The sequence below is a fragment of the Panulirus ornatus genome, chromosome 46 (assembly GCF_036320965.1).
Source record: "Panulirus ornatus isolate Po-2019 chromosome 46, ASM3632096v1, whole genome shotgun sequence".
NCBI lineage: Eukaryota > Metazoa > Arthropoda > Malacostraca > Decapoda > Palinuridae > Panulirus > Panulirus ornatus.
This window is the reverse complement of record NC_092269.1, coordinates 1,426,885-1,451,981: the sequence shown is the minus strand read 5'-3', so window position 1 is coordinate 1,451,981 and position 25,097 is coordinate 1,426,885. Positions and strand designations below refer to the sequence as shown.

The window sequence follows — 25,097 nt, the reverse complement described above, 5'->3', positions numbered from 1 at the left end:
CAGAAGTGGTAGAGGATGTGTGGATCAGGTGTTTGCTTCGAAGAATGTATGTGAGAAATACTTATAAAAGCAAATGGATTTGTATGTAGCATTTATGGATCTGGAGAAGGCATATGATAGAGTTGATAGAGATGCTCTTTGGAAGGTATTAAGAATATATGGTGTGGGAGGCAAGTTGTTAGAAGCAGTGAAAAGTTTTTATCGAGGATGTAAGGCATGTGTACGTGTAGGAAGAGAGGAAAGTGATTGGTTCTCAGTGAATGTAGGTTTGCGGCAGGGGTGTGTGATGTCTCCATGGTTGTTTAATTTGTTTATGGATGGGGTTGTTAGGGAGTTGAATGCAAGAGTTTTGGAAAGAGGGGCAAGTATGAAGTCTGTTGGGGATGAGAGAGCTTGAGAAGTGAGTCAGTTGTTGTTCGCTGATGATAAAGCGCTGGTGGCTGATTCATGTGTGAAACTGCAGAAGCTGGTGACTGAGTTTGGTAAAGTGTGTGAAAGAAGAAAGTTAAGAGTAAATGTGAATAAGAGCAAGGTTATTAGGTACAGTAGGGTTGAGGGTCAATTCAATTGGGAGGTGAGTTTGAATGGAGAAAAACTGGAGGAAGTGAAGTGTTTTAGATATCTGGGAGTGGATCTGGCAGCGGATGGAACCATGGAAGCGGAAGTGGATCATAGGGTGGGGGAGGGGGTGAAAATTCTGGAAGCCTTGAAGAATGTGTGGAAGTCGAGAACATTATCTCGGAAAGCAAAAATGGGTATGTTTGAAGGAATAGTGGTTCCAACAATGTTGTATGGTTGCGAGGCGTGGACTATGGATAGAGTTGTGCGCAGGAGGATGGATGTGCTGGAAATGAGATGTTTGAGGACAATGTGTGGTGTGAGGTGGTTTGATCGAGTAAGTAACGTAAGGGTAAGAGAGATGTGTGGAAATAAAAAGAGCGTGGTTGAGAGAGCAGAAGAGGGTGTTTTGAAATGGTTTGGTCACATGGAGAGAATGAGTGAGGAAAGATTGACCAAGAGGATATATGTGTCGGAGGTGGAGGGAACGAGGAGAAGAGGGAGACCAAATTGGAGGTGGAAAGATGGAGTGAAAAAGATTTTGTGTGATCGGGGCCTGAACATGCAGGAGGGTGAAAGGAGGGCAAAGAATAGAGTGAATTGGAGCGATGTGGTATACCGGGGTTGACGTGCTGTCAGTGGATTGAATCAAGGCATGTGTATGGGGGTGGGTTGGGCCATTTCTTTCGTCTGTTTCCTTGCGCTACCTCGCAAACGCGGGAGACAGCGACAAAGCAAAAAAAAAAAAAAAAAAAAAAAAAAAAAATTATGGATTTGGAGAAGGCATATGATAGAGTTGATAGAGATGGTCTGTGGAAGGTATGAAGAATATATGGTGTGGAAGGCAAGTTGTTAGAAGCAGTGAAAAGTTTTTAGCGAGGATGTAAGGCATGTGTGCGAGTGGGAAGAGAGGAATGTGATCGGTTCTCAGTGAATATCGGTTTGTGGCAGGGGTGCGTGTTGTCTCCAGAGGGGCAAGTATGAAGTCTGTTGTGGATGAGAGAACTTGGGAAGTGAGTCAATTGTTGTTTGCTGATGATACAGCACTGGTGGCTGATTCCGGTGAGAAACTGCAGAAGCTGGTGACTGAGTTTAGTAAAGTGTGTGCAAGAAGAAAGCTGAGAGTAAATGAGAATAAGAGCAAGGTTATTAGGTACAGAAGGGTGGAGGGACAAGTCAATTGGGAGGTAAGTTTGAATGGAGAAAAACTGGAGAAAGTGAAGTGTTTTACATATCTGGGAGCGGATTTGGCAGCGGATGGAACCATGGAAGTGGAAGTGAGTCACAGGGTGGGGAGGGGGTGAAAGTTCTGGGAGCCTTAAAAAATGTGTGGAAGGCGAGAACATTATCTCGGAAAGCAAAAATGGGTATGTTTGAAGGAATAGTGGTTCCAACAATGTTATATGGTTGTGAAGCGTGGGCTATAGATAGAGTTGAGTGGAGGAAGGTGGATGTGTTGGAAATGAGATGTTAGAGGAAAATATGTGGTGTGAGGTGGTCTGATTGAGTAAGTAATGAAAGGGTAAGAGAGATAAGTGGTAATAAAAAGAGTGTGGTTGAGAAAGCAGAAGAGGGTGTTTTGAAATGGTTCGGTCACATGGAGAGAATGAGTGAGGAAAGATTGACAAGGAGGATATATGTGTCAAAGGTGTAGGGAATGAGAAGTGCGAGACCAAATTGGAGGTGGAAAGATGGAGTAAAAAGATTTTGAGCGATCGGAGCCTGAACATGCAGGAGGGTGAAAGGCGGGCAAGGAATAGAGTGAATTGGATCTATGTGATATACCGATATACCGATGTGGTAAATCTATTTACATAAAATAAATAAATACATCAAATACTATTTTGCATTCAAAACATACATTCACTATATCTTAACAGATAATGGCTTACAAATAGAATGTGAAAACATAATCATTGTGAGAATAAGAAAATGTTATCAAAATCTAACATAAACATTAAAAACCGTACCTAGCACCATACACATAAAAACAGTAAAGATGCAGTGTAGCAAGATCCAAGAGATCTGACAGAATGGCCACTTGAACTGATGCTCCACACATCCCCAGCCAAACAAGCACCCATGCTAAGCCTCTCAATACTGGGTCTGCCAATTCTGTAAGATGATACAGTGAGCAAAGTAAAACAAACTGTCAGGCGAAAAAACTTCTCAGTGATGCTAACTGATTTTCACAACAGACTAAACTGTCTATATTTCAAGTGAAAGCTACCACTGTATGATATGGCTGTATACTTGTATACAGAATTTTCTTGATAGTATGTTTCAGTTAGAGGATGAAGATGATTATACATCAAATCTGGGGTTATGCAAGGCTATAATGTTACAGAGGTATATGCCATCAACATAATTGGGCAGCATTCTTAATGATGGTGTGGTTGGTAAATCTGGCAGTATTAATGAAGGAAATATGTAATTAACAGCAATTGTACACAAGAAATAAACAATGTCAAGAAACACAGAGATGTTAACAAAGCTCAATTACTGAAAAGATATGCTGGAAGGACATAGCACACTAACCCCACAAGATGAAAACAGCTAACAATCATATTTACACGTTAGGAGGCTATGAGGTATGATTTTGAATATAAAAGCAGAGAGATTCAATTATCTATGAAATCTTGTGTTTAAATGGCTCAAATTACATCGTCAATATTCAAAAGCTTGCTATTATTCTTCTGTCTGAAGATAACTTTCTTTTTACCATGATGCCATCCCAAAAGGGGTAATGAAGAGAAACTTTACTGAGGAAGTTAACTTTCTTTTTATCATGGCTCCATCCAAAAAGAGGCAATAAAGAGAAACTTTATTTCATGCTGGCTATCAATTCTTTTCACTCTGGGTGACTGGAGAGATCCATGAGGAAGTTAGTTCCTCAGGTTAAGACAAGTTTAGTCATTTTGTTGGTAACCACCTCCAACAATACACTATTACGAAATGAATGAATCAATCAGCATTTTACCAGGATGCGGCTTCACTGGATTAAAAGATAGCTTGCCAGGGTATGATGATATCAGGATTAATTCAATATTTTGCTAAAGCCCTATGTTGGTTTGTTTATGTCTGTAAATGTTCAAACAACAATATTCACAGTTCTCAAGACAGTGAAATATCCCTGGGGATATTTCACTGTCCGCATATCTCCTGCCCGCATATCTCCTGCATCTCGTAGAAGATGACCAAGGGAGGCAGAACTTTTTCATTTATGGCTCATTTATCTGCTCCTGATGGTGCCTTCCTCATGTGGGAAATAGCAAATGCATATAAAAGAATTGCTATCATTTTTATCATTATCATGTTTATCTTAACATCATCAACATCATTATCGTTATTACTATTAAATCCCAAGACCCCTTTTATAGGGTACCTACAGCTTTAAAGCTGCACTCCACTCAGAATCAGGAAAATGATGGACTCCTTTGAAGTGAGGAGGTGATTTCTTGCTACGGGTGTCTAATAGAACCAAATACTGCATATCATTCAGATAATAATGTAAAACTCTTATGCTCTAAGCCACTGCTTCCTAACCAGGGTGTCAGAGCACTTTAGCATGCACTGAAAAGAAATTATAATACAATGGAGAGAAGATTGGTCACTGTGAAGGTGCAATCATGGCAAATGAACTACAGAAAGGCTTGATCTCCAAGTACTTGGTACAGTAGGGCTGGTGAGTAACTGCATAAAATCAATGACAGCATTGTTCATTGTTACATTAGCATATTAGCTGTATGATCAGTAAGTTCCTGAATACTCATTTTGGTACTGATACATCTGATACTGTACAAATAGAATGGAAAAAAAAATCACATCATTTGATACAAATAAAAAGATAGCTTTTGTAGATAGACATTCCTATGGTTCTGCCAAAATGTTGTTGATGAAAGTGCCATAAAGAAAGAAAAGAGCAGAAGGATCATTGTTTTTGATATCATGATCGGCATATGAAAAAGCGATACAAAAGAATACATAGAATTCAAAAACAGCAACAGACCATGGGTCCTTTCGAGGCTATTTGTGATAATGGAGGAGTTTAGAAACTCAAAGACTAGTGTAGTAAGAGTGGAAATGTGTTTAAAGGCTTTAAACAGAATTATCTGTAAACTTTACACATCATTTAGTCATGTCCTTGAAGCAAAGTCCAAAGTATTCATCAAGTCTATGCTTGAATGTATCTACGGTGCTTCTTTGAGTCACTCTAAATAGTAAAACATTTCATATGGTAACAATCCTGTTGAACAAAAAATACTTTCCTTCATACCTACATTACATCACCCTTTAAGCTTCTCTTTTCGAAGCTAAATAAGTTTAAGTCATCTAGCCCACTTTCATAGGATATGTTCCTCAGTCTTGGAATCATTTTGGATGCTTGCTGCTGAAATTTTTTTCCATTCTGTCTGTCCCTTTTTGAGTTAAATACATCAATGATGAGATATGAAACAAATACTGCTGTCTCAATTCTTAAAATTAAAGTATAAATCCACAGTTTGCTTACCTAGATACAACTTCCACATATGAACATGATAGGAAAAAAAAGCTGAGAGAGCTTGTGTGAGAGGCTGGTTTAACTTAAGACCAGCTGGAACACCGCTGAGCCACTCCAAGAGATGCTCAACACCAGCTGCCAGCAACTGTTAAGGCAAGGTTTATTAATATAAAATTAGTATATTAACCATGATCTCTAATAAGTGATCATATGTTATTACATAAGATGCAAGACAAATACAATCCTGTACAATTTACAGGTAATAAAAGTTCACTGCAAATACTGTGAAGTACAACAATGTTAGAAGATATCTTCTTAGAAAAGATAAGGGGTGTTCTTTGGTATGAGCTAACTCTAATCAAATCATTGCAAAAGGTAGTCTTAACCTCAGACTAAACCAAGTGCCCATACATTCAAGTGTTGTAGCCTGTCAAATTTACTAAGCTCGAAAATACAACTAAACTTTGATTGTTGTACTGTATTTCCTACAATACAGATACAACTTTTCTAACATATATTGCATGCCATATACCTGAATTGATAAATTCTAATCTCAATTTAACTAATGCAGTTGCTATACCTAGTATTATATAAAAAAGCATGGAAAATGACATCACAAATAAGTAATGTGTTTACTATATTACTGGAATGGTATTGCAGTGGAATTTATTAAAAAAGGGGGTGACTGTATTGTTGACTGGTTGGTAAGGTTATTTAATGTATGTATGACTCATGGTGAGGTGCCTGAGGATTGGCGGAATGCGTGCATAGTGCCATTGTACAAAGGCAAAGGGGATAAGAGTGAGTGCTCAAATTACAGAGGTATAAGTTTGTTGAGTATTCCTGGTAAATTATATGGGAGGGTATTGATTGAGAGGGTGAAGGCATGTACAGAGCATCAGATTGGGGAAGAGCAGTGTGGTTTCAGAAGTGGTAGAGGATGTGTGGATCAGGTGTTTGCTTTGAAGAATGTATGTGAGAAATACTTAGAAAAGCAAATGGATTTGTATGTAGCATTTATGGATCTGGAGAAGGCATATGATAGAGTTGATAGAGATGCTCTGTGGAAGGTATTAAGAATATATGGTGTGGGAGGCAAGTTGTTAGAAGCAGTGAAAAGTTTTTATCGAGGATGTAAGGCATGTGTACGTGTAGGAAGAGAGGAAAGTGATTGGTTCTCAGTGAATGTAGGTTTGCGGCAGGGGTGTGTGATGTCTCCATGGTTGTTTAATTTGTTTATGGATGGGGTTGTTAGGGAGGTAAATGCAAGAGTCTTGGAAAGAGGGGCAAGTATGAAGTCTGTTGGGGATGAGAGAGCTTGGGAAGTGAGTCAGTTGTTGTTCGCTGATGATACAGCGCTGGTGGCGGATTCATGTGAGAAACTGCAGAAGCTGGTGACGGAGTTTGGTAAAGTGTGTGGAAGAAGAAAGTTAAGAGTAAATGTGAATAAGAGCAAGGTTATTAGGTACAGTAGGGTTGAGGGTCAAGTCAATTGGGAGGTGAGTTTGAATGGAGAAAAACTGGAGGAAGTGAAGTGTTTTAGATATCTGGGAGTGGATCTGTCAGCGGATGGAACCATGGAAGCGGAAGTGGATCATAGGGTGGGGGAGGGGGCGAAAATTTTGGGAGCCTTGAAAAATGTGTGGAAGTCGAGAACATTATCCCGGAAAGCAAAAATGGGTATGTTTGAAGGAATAGTAGTTCCAACAATGTTGTATGGTTGCGAGGCGTGGGCTATGGATAGAGTTGTGCGCAGGAGGATGGATGTGCTGGAAATGAGATGTTTGAGGACAATGTGTGGTGTGAGGTGGTTTGATCGAGTAAGTAACGTAAGGGTAAGAGAGATGTGTGGAAATAAAAAGAGCGTGGTTGAGAGAGCAGAAGAGGGTGTTTTGAAATGGTTTGGGCACATGGAGAGAATGAGTGAGGAAAGATTGACCAAGAGGATATATGTGTCGGAGGTGGAGGGAACGAGGAGAAGAGGGAGACCAAATTGGAGGTGGAAAGATGGAGTGAAAAGGATTTTGTGTGATCGGGGCCTGAACATGCAGGAGGGTGAATGGAGGGCAAGGAATAGAGTGAATTGGAGCGATGTGGTATACAGGGGTTGACGTGCTGTCAGTGGATTGAATCAAGGCATGTGAAGCGTCCGGGGTAAACCATGGAAAGCTGTGTAGGTATGTATATTTCCGTGTGTGGACGTGTGTATGTACATGTGTATGGGGGGGGTTGGGCCATTTCTTTCGTCTGTTTCCTTGCGCTACCTCGCAAACGCGGGAGACAGCGACAAAGTATAAAAAAAAAAAAAAAAAAAAATGTTAAAAATGTTCATAAGCTTTTCAGATAACTCCATGAATTTCTATTCATTCTAAGAAAATATATGTATAAGAGGTATGGTAGTCCATAATGTTTTATTGTTAGATCCTAGACCTATCATAGACAAGTAGCTAGTGTTTAGATATTTGAATTCATAAGTAATATAACAATATCCAGTTTTCAGTTACTTGTTTTCTATTTCTAATTGTACCATATACAGCAAGCCATCTATCACAAGATATTTAGCTTTTCTTACATTATTATTATCATGGATATTATTCCAACATTGACATATGATTGTACGTAAAACAAGCAGACAATAAGAAGGGTATCAGCCTATATGGAGAAGCAAAAACTAAAGAATATACAGACCACCACTATTTCATGCTAGTAAAGTAAAATCATCTAACCACAACACTAAGGAAGCTGGCCACAGGTACTGGGTGTGACTATAGGTCAAGTGTAGCAATGTTATGTTGATGTCTGTGTGATGTGAGTGCAGGAAAATTTAGCAGTATGTGGACATTGTCTCCAATACAGAGATTACATCTTGAGCATGAGGAGTCTTGTTCAAAGTTGAATCAGTGTTGTAAAACTGTGAAGATAAGTGGTGTACAGAATGAAGAATAAAAATTGTAACTCATACATGCTCAAGTGTAATTTTGAATAGGTGTATGTCTGGTGGATTGAAGTTTCAGATTGGGTTGGGGGTGACTATTTAGGACTTGTTGGGTCATTTCAGTGTGATCATACTTTGTCACCATCTTGTTTGTTTGGGACTGGAGGATCTATAAGTAGAGGTTGCTGAAGTGTGAAGCAGGAATATTTTCCATCTCTACTTAGGTGTGGAGAAGGGAAGGGTTCAGTGCTACCGCACATCATATAGAGAGAGATACAGAGGGATATACAGATACAGAAATAATATCATCAAGCATAAAGGAGGTTGCTGAAAGGCACTCATGTCTTACTTATGATTCTCATAAATATCACAGATATGCTAAAAGAATCTTACCTTTGTCCAGCTATGAAAGGAAGTATATATATCATTTACTGATGCATAACTGCTGATAATACAAAAAACAGCAACTCCAATTAATATGTCTATTACAATCATTGTAAGCAAGCGACCTGATAGTAAACTCCTTTTCTTGACTAGCAATTCTTGTTTCAGTTTCTCAGTCTGAGCAATTCTCAAAAGTATCTGTTGCAGGGCACTGCTTGAATAGTCAAATTTCTTCATTAATACTGAATGAAGTTTCTGTAAAGCAACTTTGGGAATCCATAAAAACAGAAGGAATATCCTTATCAACAGTAATGTTAACCTTGTAAAATGTTCTCTCAGCTTTGAATTATTTATCTCATGGTAATCTTCTTGGACATGATGTACAAAATAAGGCACAATATCATTGGCATGATCTTTACTTTCTTCAAAGGGGAACTTTTGACTAATAAGCTCTGACTCACATATTTCCTTAGAGTCATATAGTACAAGATTCACTTCACTTAGAGAAACATTTTTCTCAAATATTTTCACAGACTGAAGCATAATACTAGGCTCTGTTTGGACTTCTACCCACACATTCCTGGTGGCTCCCTGAGTTTGAGATCTATTTTCATTACTGATACATCCAACAGGAGACTCTATGTGTGAGCCCATGGATGTTATAACAACTATGTGTGATGTTCTCTCATCATTTGCATTAGCTGAAAATATATAAACAAACATTAATAAAGAAAGTAAAAGTATAAATGTTAAGCTTTTAAAGTTTATCAAAGTTTAACATATGAATCACCATCAATCAGGTATACATTACATAAGTACGAATAAATGATTATCCTACTGCAAGGATTTACATGTGTTTGTTACCCATATCAATAGCTAACCACATATTAGAAATACTAATCCATATGCTCTAATTATCATTTCATAAGAAAAACTGTTCACTACTCTTTATTCCCTCCTAACTCAAATATCTTCAGCACTTTCTTATTCCTCATCTGGTATGTCTTGCATTTACTTTCCAATTGAGTATCTTGGAGCTCTCCCTCTTATCACCTACAATCAGAGCATGAAAATAATAACAACAAAGATTTATTCATTTATCTATATATACATAATGGCTGTTTCACACATCAGCGAAGTACCACCAGGAAACAGCAGAATGGCCCATCCACTAATATACACATTTTTTTTTTCATACTATTCGCCATTTCCCGCGATAGCGAGGTAGCGTTAAGAACAGAGGACTGGGCCTTTGAGGGAGTATCCTCACCTGGCCCTCTTCTCTGTTCCTTCTTTTGGGAAAAAAAAACAAAAAAAAACGAGAGGGGAGGATTTCCAGCCCTCCGCTCCTTTCCCTTTTAGTCGCCTTCTACGACACGCAGGGAATACGTGGGAAGTATTCTTTCTCCCCTATCCCCAGGGATTAATATACACATATACACATATATATACATAAACGCCTACATACACACATATACATATCAACATATACATACACACACACAGACATTACATACATAGACATGTATATATTTATGCTTGCCTTCGTCCATTCCTGGCGCTGCCCCACCTCACAGGAAAACGGCATCGCTATCCCCTGCTTCAGCAAGGGTAGTGCCAGGAAAACAGACAAAAAAGACCACATTCATTCACACTCAGTCTCTAGCTGTCATTTGTAAAGCACCACAGCTCCATTTTCACATCCAGGCCCCACAGACCTTCCATGGTTTACCCCAGACGTTTCACATGCCGTGGTTCAGTCCAGTGACAGCACATTCACCCTGGTATATATATATAAGACAAGGGAACAAATGGATACTTCAGTGAAGGGGGCTAATGGGGAGGTGATAACAAGTAGTGGTGATGTGAGAAGGAGATGGAGTGAGTATTTTGAAGGTTTGTTGAATGTGTTTGATGATAGAGTGGCAGATATAGGGTGTTTTGGTCGAGGTGGTGTGCAAAGTGAGAGGGTTAGGGAAAATGATTTAGTAAACAGAGAAGAGGTAATAAAAGCTTTGCGGAAGATGAAAGCCGGCAAGGCAGCAGGTTTGGATGGTATTGCAGTGGAATGTATTAAAAAAGGGGGTGACTGTATTATTGACCGGTTGGTAAGGTTATTAATGTATGTATGACTCATGGTGAGGTGCCTGAGGATTGGCAGAATGCGTGCATAGTGCCATTGTACAAAGGCAAAGGGGATAAGAGTGAGTGCTCAAATTACAGAGGTATAAGTTTGTTGAGTATTCCTGGTAAATTATATGGGAGGGTATTGATTGAGAGGGTGAAGGCATATACAGAGCATCAGATTGGGGAAGAGCAGTGTGGTTTCAGAAGTGGTAGAGGATGTGTGGATCAGGCGTTTGCCTTGAAGAATGTATGTGAGAAATACTTAGAAAAGCAAATGGATTTGTATGTAGCATTTATGGATCTGGAGAAGGCATATGATAGAGTTGATAGAGATGCTCTGTGGAAGGTATTAAGAATATATGGTGTGGGAGGCAAGTTGTTAGAAGCAGTGAAAAGTTTTTATCGAGGATGTAAGGCATGTGTACGTGTAGGAAGAGAGGAAAAAAAAAATAAAAAAAAATAAAAAAATAAACAAATTAAACATCAAATATATATATATATATATATATATATATATTTTTTTTATATTTTTATATATTATACTTTGTCGCTGTCTCCCGCGTTTGCGAGGTAGCGCAAGGAAACAGACGAAAGAAATGGCCCAACCCCCCCATACACATGTATATACATACGTCCACACATGCAAATATACATACCTACACAGCTTTCCATGGTTTACCCCAGACGCTTCACATGCCTTGATTCAATCCACTGACAGCACGTCAACCCCGGTATACCACATCACTCCAATTCACTCTATTCCTTGCCCTCCTTTCACCCTCCTGCATGTTCAGGCCCCGATCACACAAAATCTTTTTCACTCCATCTTTCCACCTCCAATTTGGTCTCCCTCTTCTCCTCGTTCCCTCCACCTCCGACACATATATCCTCTTGGTCAATCTTTCCTCACTCATTCTCTCCATGTGCCCAAACCACTTCAAAACACCCTCTTCTGCTCTCTCAACCACGCTCTTTTTATTTCCACACATCTCTCTTACCCTTACGTTACTCACTCGATCAAACCACCTCACACCACACATTGTCCTCAAACATCTCATTTCCAGCACATCCATCCTCCAGCGCACAACTCTATCCATATATATATATATATATATATATGAATGTAGGTTTGCGACAGGGGTGTGTGATGTCTCCATGGTTGTTTAATTTGTTTATGGATGGGGTCGTTAGGGAGGTGAATGCAAGAGTTTTGGAAAGAGGGGCAAGTATGAAGTCTGTTGGGGATGAGAGAGCTTGGGAAGTGAGTCAGTTGTTGTTCGCTGATGATAAGGCACTGGTGGGTGATTCATGTGAGAAACTGCAGAAGCTGGTGACTGAGTTTGGTAAAGTGTGTGAAGGAAGAAAGTTAAGAGTAAATGTGAATAAGAGCAAGGTTATTAGGTACAGTAGGGTTGAGGGTCAAGTCAATTGGGAGGTAAGTTTGAATGGAGCAAAACTGGAGGAAGTAAAGTGTTTTAGATATCTGGGAGTGGATCTGGCAGCGGATGGAACCATGGAAGTGGAAGTGGATCATAGGGTGGGGGAGGGGGCGAAAATCCTGGGAGCCTTGAAGAATGTGTGGAAGTCGAGAACATTATCTCGGAAAGCAAAAATGGGTATGTTTGAAGGAATAGTGGTTTCAACAATTTTGTATGGTTGCGAGGTGTGGGCTATGGATAGAGTTGTGCGCAGGAGGGTGGATGTGCTGGAAATGAGATGTTTGAGGACAATGTGTGGTGTGAAGTGGTTTGATCGAGTAAGTAACGTAAGGGTAAGAGAGATGTGTGGAAATAAAAAGAGCGTGGTTGAGAGAGCAGAAGAGGGTGTTTTGACATGGTTTGGGCACATGGAGAGAATGAGTGAGGAAAGATTGACCAAGAGGATATATGTGTCGGAGGTGGAGGGAACGAGGAGAAGTGGGAGACCAAATTGGAGGTGGAAAGATGGAGTGAAAAAGATTTTGTGTGATCGGGGCCTGAACATGCATTATGTAAGGTATCTGGTCATTATTCAGTTTTATATAACTGCAGAGCCACAAGGCAATCCCTGGAAAATAAAATCCATTTCTACTGCTTCGAATCTCAATAAACAAATTCAATAAATCATCAAAGAAGTAAACATTATTATAAGAGTATTTTTCATGGTTTATGCAAATGTTATGATGTTAAGGCACCAAACAGAATCAACAGTAGTATGAAACAATACCCATGTAAACAAGCATCACTAGTAGAGGGGGAAAAGCAACAAAGTACTGGACTTCAGAATTCTTTAAGTATGAATAGTAACATCCTAAATAGCTTGAAATAACGATATGGTACGTATAAACTAACCCTGTGATGTGGTAAAACTTCCACATAAGAGGGTTCCTTGTTTCCCACGAAGCTGCATGGGTAAGAGGACAGTCACAGTAGCAAAGCCCAACATTCTTTGAAGAAAAAAAAAAACAGTGGCAGTAGGTTGTTGGTTCTACCAGGAATCTGCAAAATGTAATCAGATTATGTAGCATTATTCAACATATCAGCTTTATCAGTATTAACCTGATAATTATGTTCCTGCCTATCTAGACCAGCAATACCGTTTCCTCTTACAAAGCAAATTTGTTTTACTTACAATTTTGCTTTCGGCAAGGGACAAATTTTGATTGGTACGATTTTATTTCATATAGATCGAGGCCTTACTCGTCCCAGCATGGAATACTGCTCACAATATTCATGACAATACTAATTTACCTAAGATTGCCAAGATACCTTTAAACAGTTAAACAACAAACCTAATTTAAAGATAGTTTTAAAGACCATACACCGCCAGTGTTTACCTCAATCAGCTGATGGTACACTCGACCATGCCAGACGCACGAGCAGCTAAGTGCCATGAGTGTTGATATGGTGAAGGAAAGAGAGAAAAGATACTCCATCCACAACACTGTCAAGTGCTACAGTACAGTTGTAACAGTTAGAACTGGCCGTGCATGTACCCATGGTTATAGCTACCTTTCAGAGTTCCATGTCTTGTTCTCTCGTGGAACTTTCCCTCCTATTATACAACTGTTTAAACTTCTCATTGCTCTCTGCATTCACAATTCATGGCTCAGTCTATTCCATTCATCTACATATACAAATTTTTGTTATATACTTTTGGTCTTAAACTAGCTTGATGATGTGAAAAGTAAACGATCCTTCGAAAGACAGAACAACCAGATGCAATGACATAAAGCATGAATCTTGTTAGACACAATGTTAAGATAATTTTATGAACAGTAGATGAAGAGAACAAACTGAGTACAAAAATGTGAAAGCAGGCAAAGTAAAAAGGTTGTATGATAGAGAAATTTTAATAGATCGAGCCTCACGTAATGGATAACTCTACCCAGCTCAAGTACAATACAAAGGGATAATTGTGCTGGTACTCCCACGTTTCAACCTTGAACACTAACTTATATCAATAGATACATCCTTTGCGTTATCATTCAAGATCCGTTTCACCAACATTAGAAGCCAATCTGAACTGAATACTTCAGAAAAGGAAAAACGTTCAAGAAAAAGTCCATGCAAGGTCTCCACTCTCCACATTACCCAGTTCATTCATTGTACTGATATCACGAGTGAAAGCATGCCTATATTTCGTACTTACCTTTCTGAGTAGTCGTTATAAGTCCAAGCAAGTTTATTTTCTCCAATTTCAATACTTTATTCCTTGATATAGGAACGGGATCCTAGTGGTTAAAGTTTATTTTTCAAAGCAAATGATACGATACCAATGTTTACTTTTATTACAGAAAATGGAGACGTCAAAACATTCCATAAGAGAAAATGGATTTAAAAGACCAAAATACGCCTATCTAAGTCATTTCAATTTCTTCAATGCTGTCAGAAATGAAATAGGAGAAATATTGAAAATGGAAATAGTATCTGAACGATATATGAAACAATAAGCAATTAAGTATTCTTATATTGATAAACATTTATGATCATATATAACACGTTTCACTTTAACCTGTTAACCTTTTTACAATACTTAATCTCTAACCTCGTCCTTCAGTGTTTCCGAAATGTTGCATACTACAAACCCACCTTTCTTTTGCTTGTTAACCTTCAGTGCTTTGCATAACACCAATATATCCCAAAGAATTTGAAGTGTTGCACATACCATCAATTCATCTTCCCCTGGTATTGAATTATTTTGCACACCAATAACCATCTTGGTTTTTGTGATAATAATAATAATAATAATGATAATAATAATAATAATAATAATAATAATAATAATAATAATAATAATTTATGATCATATATAACACGTTTCACTTTAACCTGTTAACCTTTTTACCATACTTAATCTCTAACCTCGTCCTTCAGTGTTTCCTATCCCTGGGGATAGGGGATTAAGAATACTTCCCACGTATTCCCTGCGTGTTGTAGAAGGCGACTAAAAGGGGAGGGAGTGGGGGGCTGGAAATCCTCTCCTCTCGTTTTTTTTTTTTTTAATTTTCCAAAAGAAGGAACAGAGGGGGCCAGGTGAGGATATTCCAAAAAAGGCCCAGTCCTCTGTTCTTAACGCTACCTCGCTAATGCGGGAAATGGCGAATGGTTTAAAAGAAAAAGAAAATAATAATAATAAAAATAATGATAATGATAATAATCTTAATGATAATAAATGCTAGAAGGAAAAAGAGTGCATATGTCTAATGATATGTGGTGTAATGTGAGTTGATTATGTAAGGATGGCTGTACTTCTTAACGTATTTCATGTTTCCTCGTTGTAGTCAGCATATACGAGAAAGCGTGCATCGCTGTGACCTACTGCAATATATATATATATATATATATATATATATATATATATATATATATATATATATATATATATATATATGCAGAACCTTCACTTCCCCGTGAAGAGGTATATTCACAATCACCACTGTGTGTATGCATATAACTATAACTAAGTTTATTTACATAGAAGTTATTAAATTTGTGCCTAGGAATGTGAAAATGAAATCGGCATTTTGGTTGCGAGAATACCCATGCACAACAGGTCCTCCCATATAATTATTTCGGTGCTGAATGACGCCCCGTGGTAACCAAGTAAGGAGGAACTTCGTTTATTAGAATAGATTTCATGTATACAAATGTAAATATATAGCATGTTATCTCCATTAGTTATCTATATACTGCACGAGAATAAGAGTTTGAATACTGGAGGTCTTGTTACGTGTAGTGGGCGTGGGGCCAGACCTTGATGAAGTCCTTGAACCAGGCTTCGAGGAGTGCTCCTTGGCTGCCTGACTAAAGAAACACATTTTAGCTTAATTTCTGGGTGTTTATTTCTCGTGCTGTATAGTGAACACCTGCGTGGGAGAGGTATGTCGTAAGAGTTATTCAATGAATAGCATGAATAAGGTCATGGAGCATGGCACATGCATTGTGGCATGTGCATAAAACTGAGTAACATCATGTTGAATGAAGCTGAGTCATATTTTCAATGAATAACGTGTTCAGCGAGGCCCAGGCATACATGCAGTGAGTGTGGAAAAATGAATAACATGAAGTGTGCAGAGAGGCGGAACCATGTATGTAGAATGTGTATGATTATTTTTGGTGTTATATAAGGCTAGTCATGTATGTTTTAAGCATAGAGTAATGAATAACATGAAGTGTCCAGAGACGCTAAGCTGTGTGTGTAGTGAATGTAGAATAATGAGTAAGATGAAGTGTTCAGCAAGGCTGAGTCATGTATATGGTGAGTGTAGAATAATGAATGACATGAAGCATTCATTGTGGCCAAGTAATGTATGGGATGGGTGTTCATGAAAGCTGAGCCTTTCATTTGAAGGTGTTGTGTTTTTTATCTTTAGCAGTTCTTTTCGTACTTTACCTTACCTCAGCTCAAGCAAACATATATTACGAGAACAATCTGATGATTAACCTAGTCAGGGCAGTTTATTGAAACTAAGAAAAACGTATTGTGCACTTATCTGTTCATGATTACTTATTTGTACTGTATGTTGTACTGTATGTTGAGGGACTTTACATCTCTTCCATGCTCTTTGCTATCATACAACCTCTTGAATTTATGTATGCTGTTTGCATACATTGTCCTCAATCTGTTCCAATCATCCACCACTCTTGTACTATAAAGATATTTCTTTACTTCCTTATTTGCATATTTCTTAATTTCATGTTATGTCCTGTGGTTCCTTTATCCCTGCATCTTTGAAAGCACTGTCCACTTTGTTGTTTTCTTTTAAAAGTTACAGGCTATGATTAGGTCACACCTTACTCTTTTTTCTTCCAAATTGTTTAAGTTTTTAAAGCCTCGAACCTTTCCCTGTATCTTAGCTTTCTTAATTCTGGAACCATCTTTATTGTGCTTCTGTGGATCTTGTTTCTGAATTCTTTGTGCTTCTCCAGGTGTGGTTATCAAACCTTAGAAGTATATTTTAGTTTTGGCCTTATGCAGGATATGAATAGCTTGCTAGGTATTTCTTTATCCATATACTTCAAAGCTATTTTGATATTTGCCTGCAAAACTTCGTGTCTCCTTAGCTATTCTTGTAATATGGGACTCTAGCAACATGTTTGGGATGATATCTATTCTGCAGTCCGTTTCATATACAGAATCTTGTAGCTTACTTCCTGCTAGATAATAATATTGAGGCTGTCTGTCTCTTTGTCCTATCCTCATTACTTTACATATGCTTGGGTTGAATTTCATCAACCATGTTTCAGACTTTGGAGTTGGTTATGGTCCCCTTGTAGGTTGATGCATTCATCCTCACTTTTCACTTCCCACATAACTTTTGCATTATCTGCAGACATATTCAGGTAGGATTCCATACCTTTTGGCAAGTCATTACTGCAGATCAAAAAGAGCATTGGTCCCAGAACCAATCCCTGTGGCACTCTACTTGTCACATGTACTCAAACCATCAGGAAAAGGCTCATCTGACATGCATTTTTGATTCCCTTCCAATGAGATAATCTATCTAATGAAGGAGTTTCTTTGTTATTCCTGCTTGATGATTCAGTTTCATAATCAGCCTCCTATGTGGTAGTGTCAAATGCCTTCTGGTAGTCCAGATATAAACATTCCACCTGACCTTCCCTTTTGTCTAGGACTGAGCTCACTCTCTGTTAGTTATACATGGCCTCCTCTCCCAAAATCATGCTGTCTCTCTTGGAATATTTCTCCTCAGCAGAAAGTTATCCACTTGCTTTCTTATGATCTTTTGTAGAACCTTTCACACTGCAGTTGTTAGTGTAATCTGTGCTTCAATGCCTGTTCCTGATTTCTCTTGAATACTGGTATGACTTTTGCCCTTTTTCATTCCTTTGGGACCATACCTTTCTTCATTGACATCTTGAACAGTAATGCACGTGGTCTTTCAAGCATATCTGCACACCTGTTTAGCACATTTGATAAAATTTCAAATGAAAAGTCATAATTAAGAAAATACCTTCTGTCTTTAAGTTCTGTTCTCTGGAAGTGCAGCACTTACCATCAATTTCTACTAGTCGTAGCCAAACAACACATTATCTTTCCCATACTTAGTACATTGAGTGCTTATTTTTCATTCATCAGATGAAGCCAATTCTTTGCCAGTTCATATATTTATACCCTATCCCAGATAGTATCAATCTTTTATTTCTTAAGACTTAGGTGAAGAGTGTAATGAATTTATCAGGTAGTGATTACAATGATACATTAATAGTAATTTCTTTACAGGCTTCAAGATGCCAACCACAGTTGCAGTCGTATTTGATAATCCTTCAGCTGTGTTCTTTTCTGGACAGACCATCACTGGTCACGTGAATGTGATATGCGACAAACCTAAATCATGCAGAGGTTAGTTTTTATTGATGTTACTGGTGTTGTTATCAAAAATTATACAATTAAGGTGTTCACTTCCTGATTTTTGGATTATTTTCCTTGGCTCTCATCTTATTTCATACATTTTTCAAGTCACAGTTGACATCAGATAGTTGCAGTGTTATTTTTTGTGGGAACTGCGCAGATATTAAAAAAGAAATCATTGGGACATTTAATCGTTGTGTGCTGAATCACACGGAGTTAGAACTGGGGGTCAAATTTTGATGATTATAAAGATATATTCTTTATTGATAGATTTGATGAATTTTGGTCTTTGAAAAGATTATATCTTTTTCTGTTATGAACTTTATTTTTCATGCATGTTTGCCATTTCCCACAGGAGCAAGTTAGTGTCAAGAACAGATGCCTGAGCATTAGCAGGAAAAATCCTCACATGATTCCTTGCTCTGTTTTCTCTTTTGGAAAGTATTACATGCTGGTGGGAGGAATTCTAGCCACCTGCTCCTGTCCCTTTTAATTGTCTTCTATGACAAGCAGGGAATATGTGAGCAATATTCTTTCTCCCCTATATCCAGGGACAAAGAACTGTAAGATAGAATAAAGATTCTTAGAGCTGGAGAGTGATATAGTAATTGGATTTAGAAATTGTATTAATTTTTTAGTGCAGTGATTTTGATAATTAAAACAGTTATATGTGCATGATGCTTATTAGCTAAATTTAAGAAAGAATAGGGTAGAATGGTGGGTCACTTCAATGACACATGTTAAAGGATGATGCTAAGGGTTAATGTGAATTAAAGTAAAGCTTGTTTTTGGAAGGGATGGGAGATCACATGTGATACTGCATAATATTGTGTTGTGATAAACTAAAAGCTGTGGATAAGTTTAGAGATTTGGGAGTAAATGTGGTTTGGTGGTAGTGAAAACTTGCACCTGAGAGTATAGTTATGCAAGTTGAAAAAAATTAGAAATGCATTTAGAGCTTGGAAGATGGAAAGAATTTATGTATAGTTTTAGGAAATTTGTGTGAAGGAGCACCTCAAAAGAGGGGTAAGGGCAGAGACCCTGTTTCTCAGGTACTGGTACTGCAGGTGCCTTGTCCTGGTATATGTGGTTCATATATGGAACCTTATTATTCAATTACTTTTGTTTATGTTATTCTTTGTGCATTGGTGTTTCATTCTTTAGGAAGAGGGCGTGGAAAATAGATAAAAGCATGTTCTTTCATTTTTCCTCTGTGGTATTAATGTTTTGTGTACTTTGTGGATACAAATTGATGTGGTAATGTATGGCTTGGAAAGTTACCATTAAAACTAAACTTGTGTTTTGTGGCACTTTAATACTGTTAGATTTTTATATTCTTGTTCTACTTGAGCATATTTGTTGGAAGTTTTATTGTTTATTAGTGGATTTCAGATCTTTTCTCTCATGTACCAAACTTCAGAATTGCATACCAGAGCTTGGAGTACTGAATGCCTTGAATTCAGACTGGAAGAATAATGATGAAGTGGTGTGGACGTAGACAGCACACTGAAAATGGAATAGTGACCCTTTGGAGACTAACCATTTCAGAAGAAATCTTATAAGTGTGGGCAGCAGAATTCTTGATGTGTCAGATATATGGATTGGTGTTCTTCCAGCAATAATGTACACTGTTTTACTAAAGTTTAATACTGTATATATCAAATAGATATGAAAGCCATAGAAATTTTATTCGTTAGGTTTGTAGATTATTGCACAGAATTTAGCAAAACATTACATATTCTAAGATGGTTATGTTGATTTCAGGTATTGAGGTAGAGTTTAAGGGTTTTGCAAAAGTACATTGGACAGAGCGTCGGACAACTGGGACAGGTGATGACAGAACAACAGAGACCAGACATTACACCAGTAATGAGAAATATTATGAAGTGTCTTATTGGGTGTGGGGAAATGGTTTGTATTTCTTGAAGCTTCTCTGTATTGATTAGTCAAATATCAGTATGTATATTTTTGTTGTAAATGAGATTGATGAATATTTAACAGATGTGTTAGGGCTTTGTTTATTTTTGATGGGTAACAGATTCTCAGTTGAATGGTGAATCTGTCAGGTTTTTAATTTATGTACTTTCACAGTATTGAAGGAACTCATTGCTTGCTTACTTTCTGAAAGGTTATATAGTAGTTATTATATAATTCAGCAGAACAGTTAGCTTTAATGTATTTTTTTATATACTATCTTTTCCTAGACACACCACATATGAGAATTTATTAAGGTTTCAGATTTTCTGCTAGGGAATATTGAAATTACTTTTAAGTACATTGGATGAAGAGATGTTAAGTAAAATGTTTACAGCATTATTGGACCTGAAATAGAGTATGCATGTGAAGTTGGGTCATCCTGTATAACCCTTAAATTGCAGCTGTAAGAAACCTGTTTACCTTTGTATTTGTGAAACCATGAGAAAAAAACTCTTAAAACATTCAAATAAAAGTAAAGATATGCATGCATAAGTATGAAGAATGGAAAAGTAAGTATTTTATCTACCATTATTTTTCTGTGCTGGAGTGTTGAAATTTGTGAAAGTTACATTGGCTTGTTCAAAAAGCGGTGCAGAAAAAGAATAGCTCTTAGAAGTACATTTTTCTTTTAAGATTAAAGATATGCATGCACAAGTAAGAAAAATTAGAAAAGGTAAATCCTCCATAAATGATTTAATGCCATTGTGAAGTGTTGATATTTACACTTGGTGTGCACTTCAAAACAGTGACATGGAAATCTTGTTTCATATGATTTATGTTGCAATTGATTATAAAACATCAAATGAGTATTACAATTCAAGGGTTAAAGAAATGTTAGTTTTATTAGAAGATCCAACATAGGGCAACAAAGATAGAGTCACACCTGAAACAAAGGAGCAGTAACAGGGAGAGGTCATTGATTATGCATTTGTCTGTACTGGAATAAGGAAAATTATTACAATAATAAGGAGCATTGATAGTAATGGTAAGAAATATAGGTAGTTGTATAATTGTAGACAAAGTTTAAGACACAGAGATTTGTGTGTAGGATCCCTTCCCTGTACTGTGCAAGAAAGTGGTTATATTTTGGAAAGTACTGTCCCACCCCAGCTCAATTAGGTGGTGGGGGTGAACTAATGGTTGAAATTTTGTATGTTTGAACCTGCTTCAGTCCTGGATTCATTGTAGATAACTAGCAGATATTTTTATCATCAAGAGGTGTTTGTTATACAATATATAATGATAAAACCTTTATACAGTATATAATGATAGTCATTAATGTATTGGTGTATTACAGGTCAATCAACCTCAGAACTTCCTCCTGGTACACATGTGTTTAATTTCAATTACCAAATTCCCACTGGTATTCCTGGATCCTTTGAATCACATATTGGCAAAGTGCGTCATCAGTGTAAAGCCAAGATGGATATCCCATGGAAAGTTGACAAAACATGCCTCAGACCATACTCTGTCAACACACTGTATGACCTCAATGTAGATTCTCAAGCAATGGTATGACAAAATATATTAGAGCTAAGTAAAAGTGAGTGAGTGTTTGTGCTGAATGTAGGATTGCATTGCAACCAGTTAAGAAACTGACTTATGAATATTGTTGGTGCTGGAGTGTTTAAGTGTTTTAGAGGTGAAGCTAGGTATGAAATTGGACAATCACTTTTTGTCATTGGTGTGGATCTCCTTCATTAGCACTTGCTCCTTCACCTGTGACTTGAACATTGTTCAAGCTATATCTTCTTTTAAATCTGTTGAACCAACTATGACTTGTTGTGAAGCTCTCGATGGAATCCTCTCCTGCTTGCTCCTTCAAAGTCACAAAGACTTCTAGTCTTCACCTGAATGTTAGTAAGCTTAGTGATACATGTTCTTCCATCTACAGCATGAACAACCTTTCCATTTTATGGATGGGCCCCTGTTGTTGCTTTGTTGTTATTGTAAACTTCATACTTGCTGAACATTTCACTGCTCCATGTATTATTTCTTTGTCCTTTGAAATTGTAGAGACCATCAAATGGGACAACTGTAGATCATGTGCAGTCACATTAACTTTTATCCTCCTTTATTGTAGGTGATTACCTTCATTTTCAATTCCAAATCGAGTGTCCTCCTTGGCTTCTTTTGGGTTTTTCCTCTTACTCATCATCATCTTCAGGATTTGATAAAAAAATGGTTTAATCCAGCACAAAAATTCGTTAGGTTCACTTGAATAACGTGTGCTTACTACATTAATTGAGAACGAGAAATAAGAGAGATGCTGTGATGTACACAATGCTGGGATCATCTGACAGTCACTATCGTATGCATGCAGCCATTAGCACTGGCAGATGTATGACCAAGCGTAATTTTTCTTTTTCTTTTATACACAAACGCTATCTCTTGCATCAGCGAGGTAGCACCAGGAAACAGGAAGAATGACCCATCCACTCATATATATATTTATTATTTATTCATTTATTTTGCTTTGTCGCTGTCTCCCGCGTTAGCGAGGTAGCGCAAGGAAACAGACAAAAGAATGGCCCAATCCACCCACATACACATGTATGTACATACACGTCCACACACGCAAATATACATACCTATACATCTCAACGTATACATATATATACACACACAGACATGTACATATATACACATATACATAATACATACTGTCTGCCTTTATTCATTCCCATTGCCACCCCACCACACATGAAATAACAACCCACTCCCCCCTCATATGTGCAAGGTAGCGCTAAGAAAGGACAACAAAGGCCACATTCGTTCACACTCAGTCTCTAGCTGTCATGTAATAATGCACCGAATCCACAGCTCCCTTTCCACATCCAGGCCCCACAGAACTTTCCATGGTTTACCCCAGACGCTTCACATGCCCTGGTTCAATCCATTGACAGCACGTCGACCCCGGTATACCACATCGTTCCAACTCCCTCTATTCCTTGCACGCCTTTCACCCTCCTGCATGTTCAGGCCCCGATCACTCAAAATCTTTTTCACTCCATCTTTCCACCTCCAATATGGTCTCCCACTTCTCCTTGTTCCCTCCACCTCTGACACATATATCCTCTTGGTCAATCTTTCCTCACTCATTCTCTCCATGTGACCAAACCATTTCAAAACACCCTCTTCTGCTTTCTCAACCACACTCTTTTTATTACCACATATCTGTCTTACCCTATTATTACTTACTCGATCAAACCACCTCACACCACATATGTATATATTTATTTATTTATTTATTTATTTTGCTTTGTTGCTGTCTCCCGCGTTTGCGAGGTAGCCCAAGGAATATATATATATATATTTTTTTTTTTTTTTTGCTTTGTCGCTGTCTCCTGCGTTTGCGAGGTAGCGCAAGGAAACAGACGAAAGAAATGGCCCAACCCACCCCCATACACATGTATATACATACACGTCCACACACGCAAATATACATACCTACACAGCTTTCCATGGTTTACCCCAGACGCTTCACATGCCCTGATTCAATCCACTGACAGCACGTCAACCCCGGTATACCACATCGATCCAATTCACTCTATTCCTTGCCCTCCTTTCACCCTCCTGCATGTTCAGGCCCCGATCACACAAAATCTTTTTCACTCCATCTTTCCACCTCCAATTTGGTCTCCCACTTCTCCTCGTTCCCTCCACCTCCGACACATATATCCTCTTGGTCAATCTTTCCTCACTCATTCTCTCCATGTGCCCAAACCATTTCAAAACACCCTCTTCTGCTCTCTCAACCACGCTCTTTTTATTTCCACACATCTCTCTTACCCTTACGTTACTTACTCGATCAAACCACCTCACACCACACATTGTCCTCAGACATCTCATTTCCAGCACATCCACCCTCCTGCGCACAACTCTATCCATAGCCCACGCCTTGCAACCATACAAAATTGTTGAAACCACTATTCCTTCAAACATACCCATTTTTGCTTTCCGAGATATTGTTCTCGACTTCCACACATTCTTCAAGGCTCCCAGGATTTTCGCCCCCTCCCCCACCCTATGATCCACTTCCGCTTCCATGGTTCCATCCGCTGCCAGATCCACTCCCAGATATCTAAAACACTTTACTTCCTCCAGTTTTTCTCCATTCAAACTTACCTCCCAATTGACTTGACGTCAACCTCAACCCTACTGTACCTAATAACCTTGCTGTTATTCACATTTACTCTTAACTTTCTTCTTTCACACACTTTACCAAACTCAGTCACCAGCTTCTGCAGTTTCTCACATGAATCAGCCACCAGCGCTGCATCATCAGCAAACAACAACTGACTCACTTCCCAAGCTCTCTCATCCACAACAGACTTCATTCTTGCCCCTCTTTCCAAAACTCTTGCATTCACCTCCCTAACAACCCCATCCATAAACAAATTAAACAACCATGGAGACATCACACACCCCTGCCGCAAACCTACATTCACTGAGAACCAATCACTTTCCTCTCTTCCTACACGTACACATGCCTTACATCCTCGATAAAAACTTTTCACTGCTTCTAACAACTTGCCTCCCACACCATATATTCTTAATACCTTCCACAGAGCATCTCTGTCAACTGTATCATATGCCTTCTCCAGATCCATAAATGCTACATACAAATCCATTTGCTTTTCTAAGTATTTCTCACATACATTCTTCAAAGCAAACACCTGATCCACACATCCTCTACCACTTCTGAAACCACATTGCTCTTCCCCAATCTGATGCTCTGTACATGCCTTCACCCTCTCA

The 25,097-nt window shown here is 38.2% G+C and overlaps 2 protein-coding genes across 14 annotated transcripts in view; one reads left to right on the top strand and one right to left on the bottom strand.

Annotated features, from left to right (window-relative positions):
- The window catches only part of PIG-Q (phosphatidylinositol glycan anchor biosynthesis class Q), an 81,823-nt gene that overhangs the window by 8,181 nt on the left and 48,545 nt on the right, over positions 1 to 25,097 (bottom strand). For 2 of the 8 annotated variants that reach the window (XM_071688596.1, XM_071688598.1), the window contains exons 2-5: positions 12,836 to 12,982; positions 8,388 to 9,079; positions 5,069 to 5,204; positions 2,529 to 2,673 (exon numbers count right to left, since the gene is read on the bottom strand). In XM_071688596.1, the coding sequence (XP_071544697.1) occupies positions 2,529 to 2,673; positions 5,069 to 5,204; positions 8,388 to 9,079; positions 12,836 to 12,929 (1,067 nt within the window). In that variant the 5' untranslated portion in view covers positions 12,930 to 12,982. Of the gene's footprint in view, positions 1 to 2,528; positions 2,674 to 5,068; positions 5,205 to 8,387; positions 9,080 to 11,161; positions 11,373 to 12,835; positions 12,983 to 13,275; positions 13,295 to 13,320; positions 13,671 to 14,135; positions 14,293 to 25,097 lie in introns of those variants that run through there. The other 6 variants (XM_071688595.1, XM_071688601.1, XM_071688599.1 and 3 more) reach the window with 6 other exon arrangements.
- The window catches only part of LOC139763042 (arrestin domain-containing protein 3-like), a 41,636-nt gene continuing 32,009 nt past the window's right edge, over positions 15,471 to 25,097 (top strand). For 2 of the 6 annotated variants that reach the window (XM_071688590.1, XM_071688594.1), the window contains exons 1-4: positions 15,471 to 15,589; positions 18,231 to 18,350; positions 20,124 to 20,270; positions 21,634 to 21,848. In XM_071688590.1, coding sequence (XP_071544691.1) covers positions 18,239 to 18,350; positions 20,124 to 20,270; positions 21,634 to 21,848 — 474 coding nt within the window. In that variant the 5' untranslated portion in view covers positions 15,471 to 15,589; positions 18,231 to 18,238. Of the gene's footprint in view, positions 15,590 to 15,700; positions 15,866 to 18,230; positions 18,351 to 18,714; positions 20,271 to 21,633; positions 21,849 to 25,097 lie in introns of those variants that run through there. The other 4 variants (XM_071688592.1, XM_071688593.1, XM_071688591.1 and 1 more) reach the window with 4 other exon arrangements.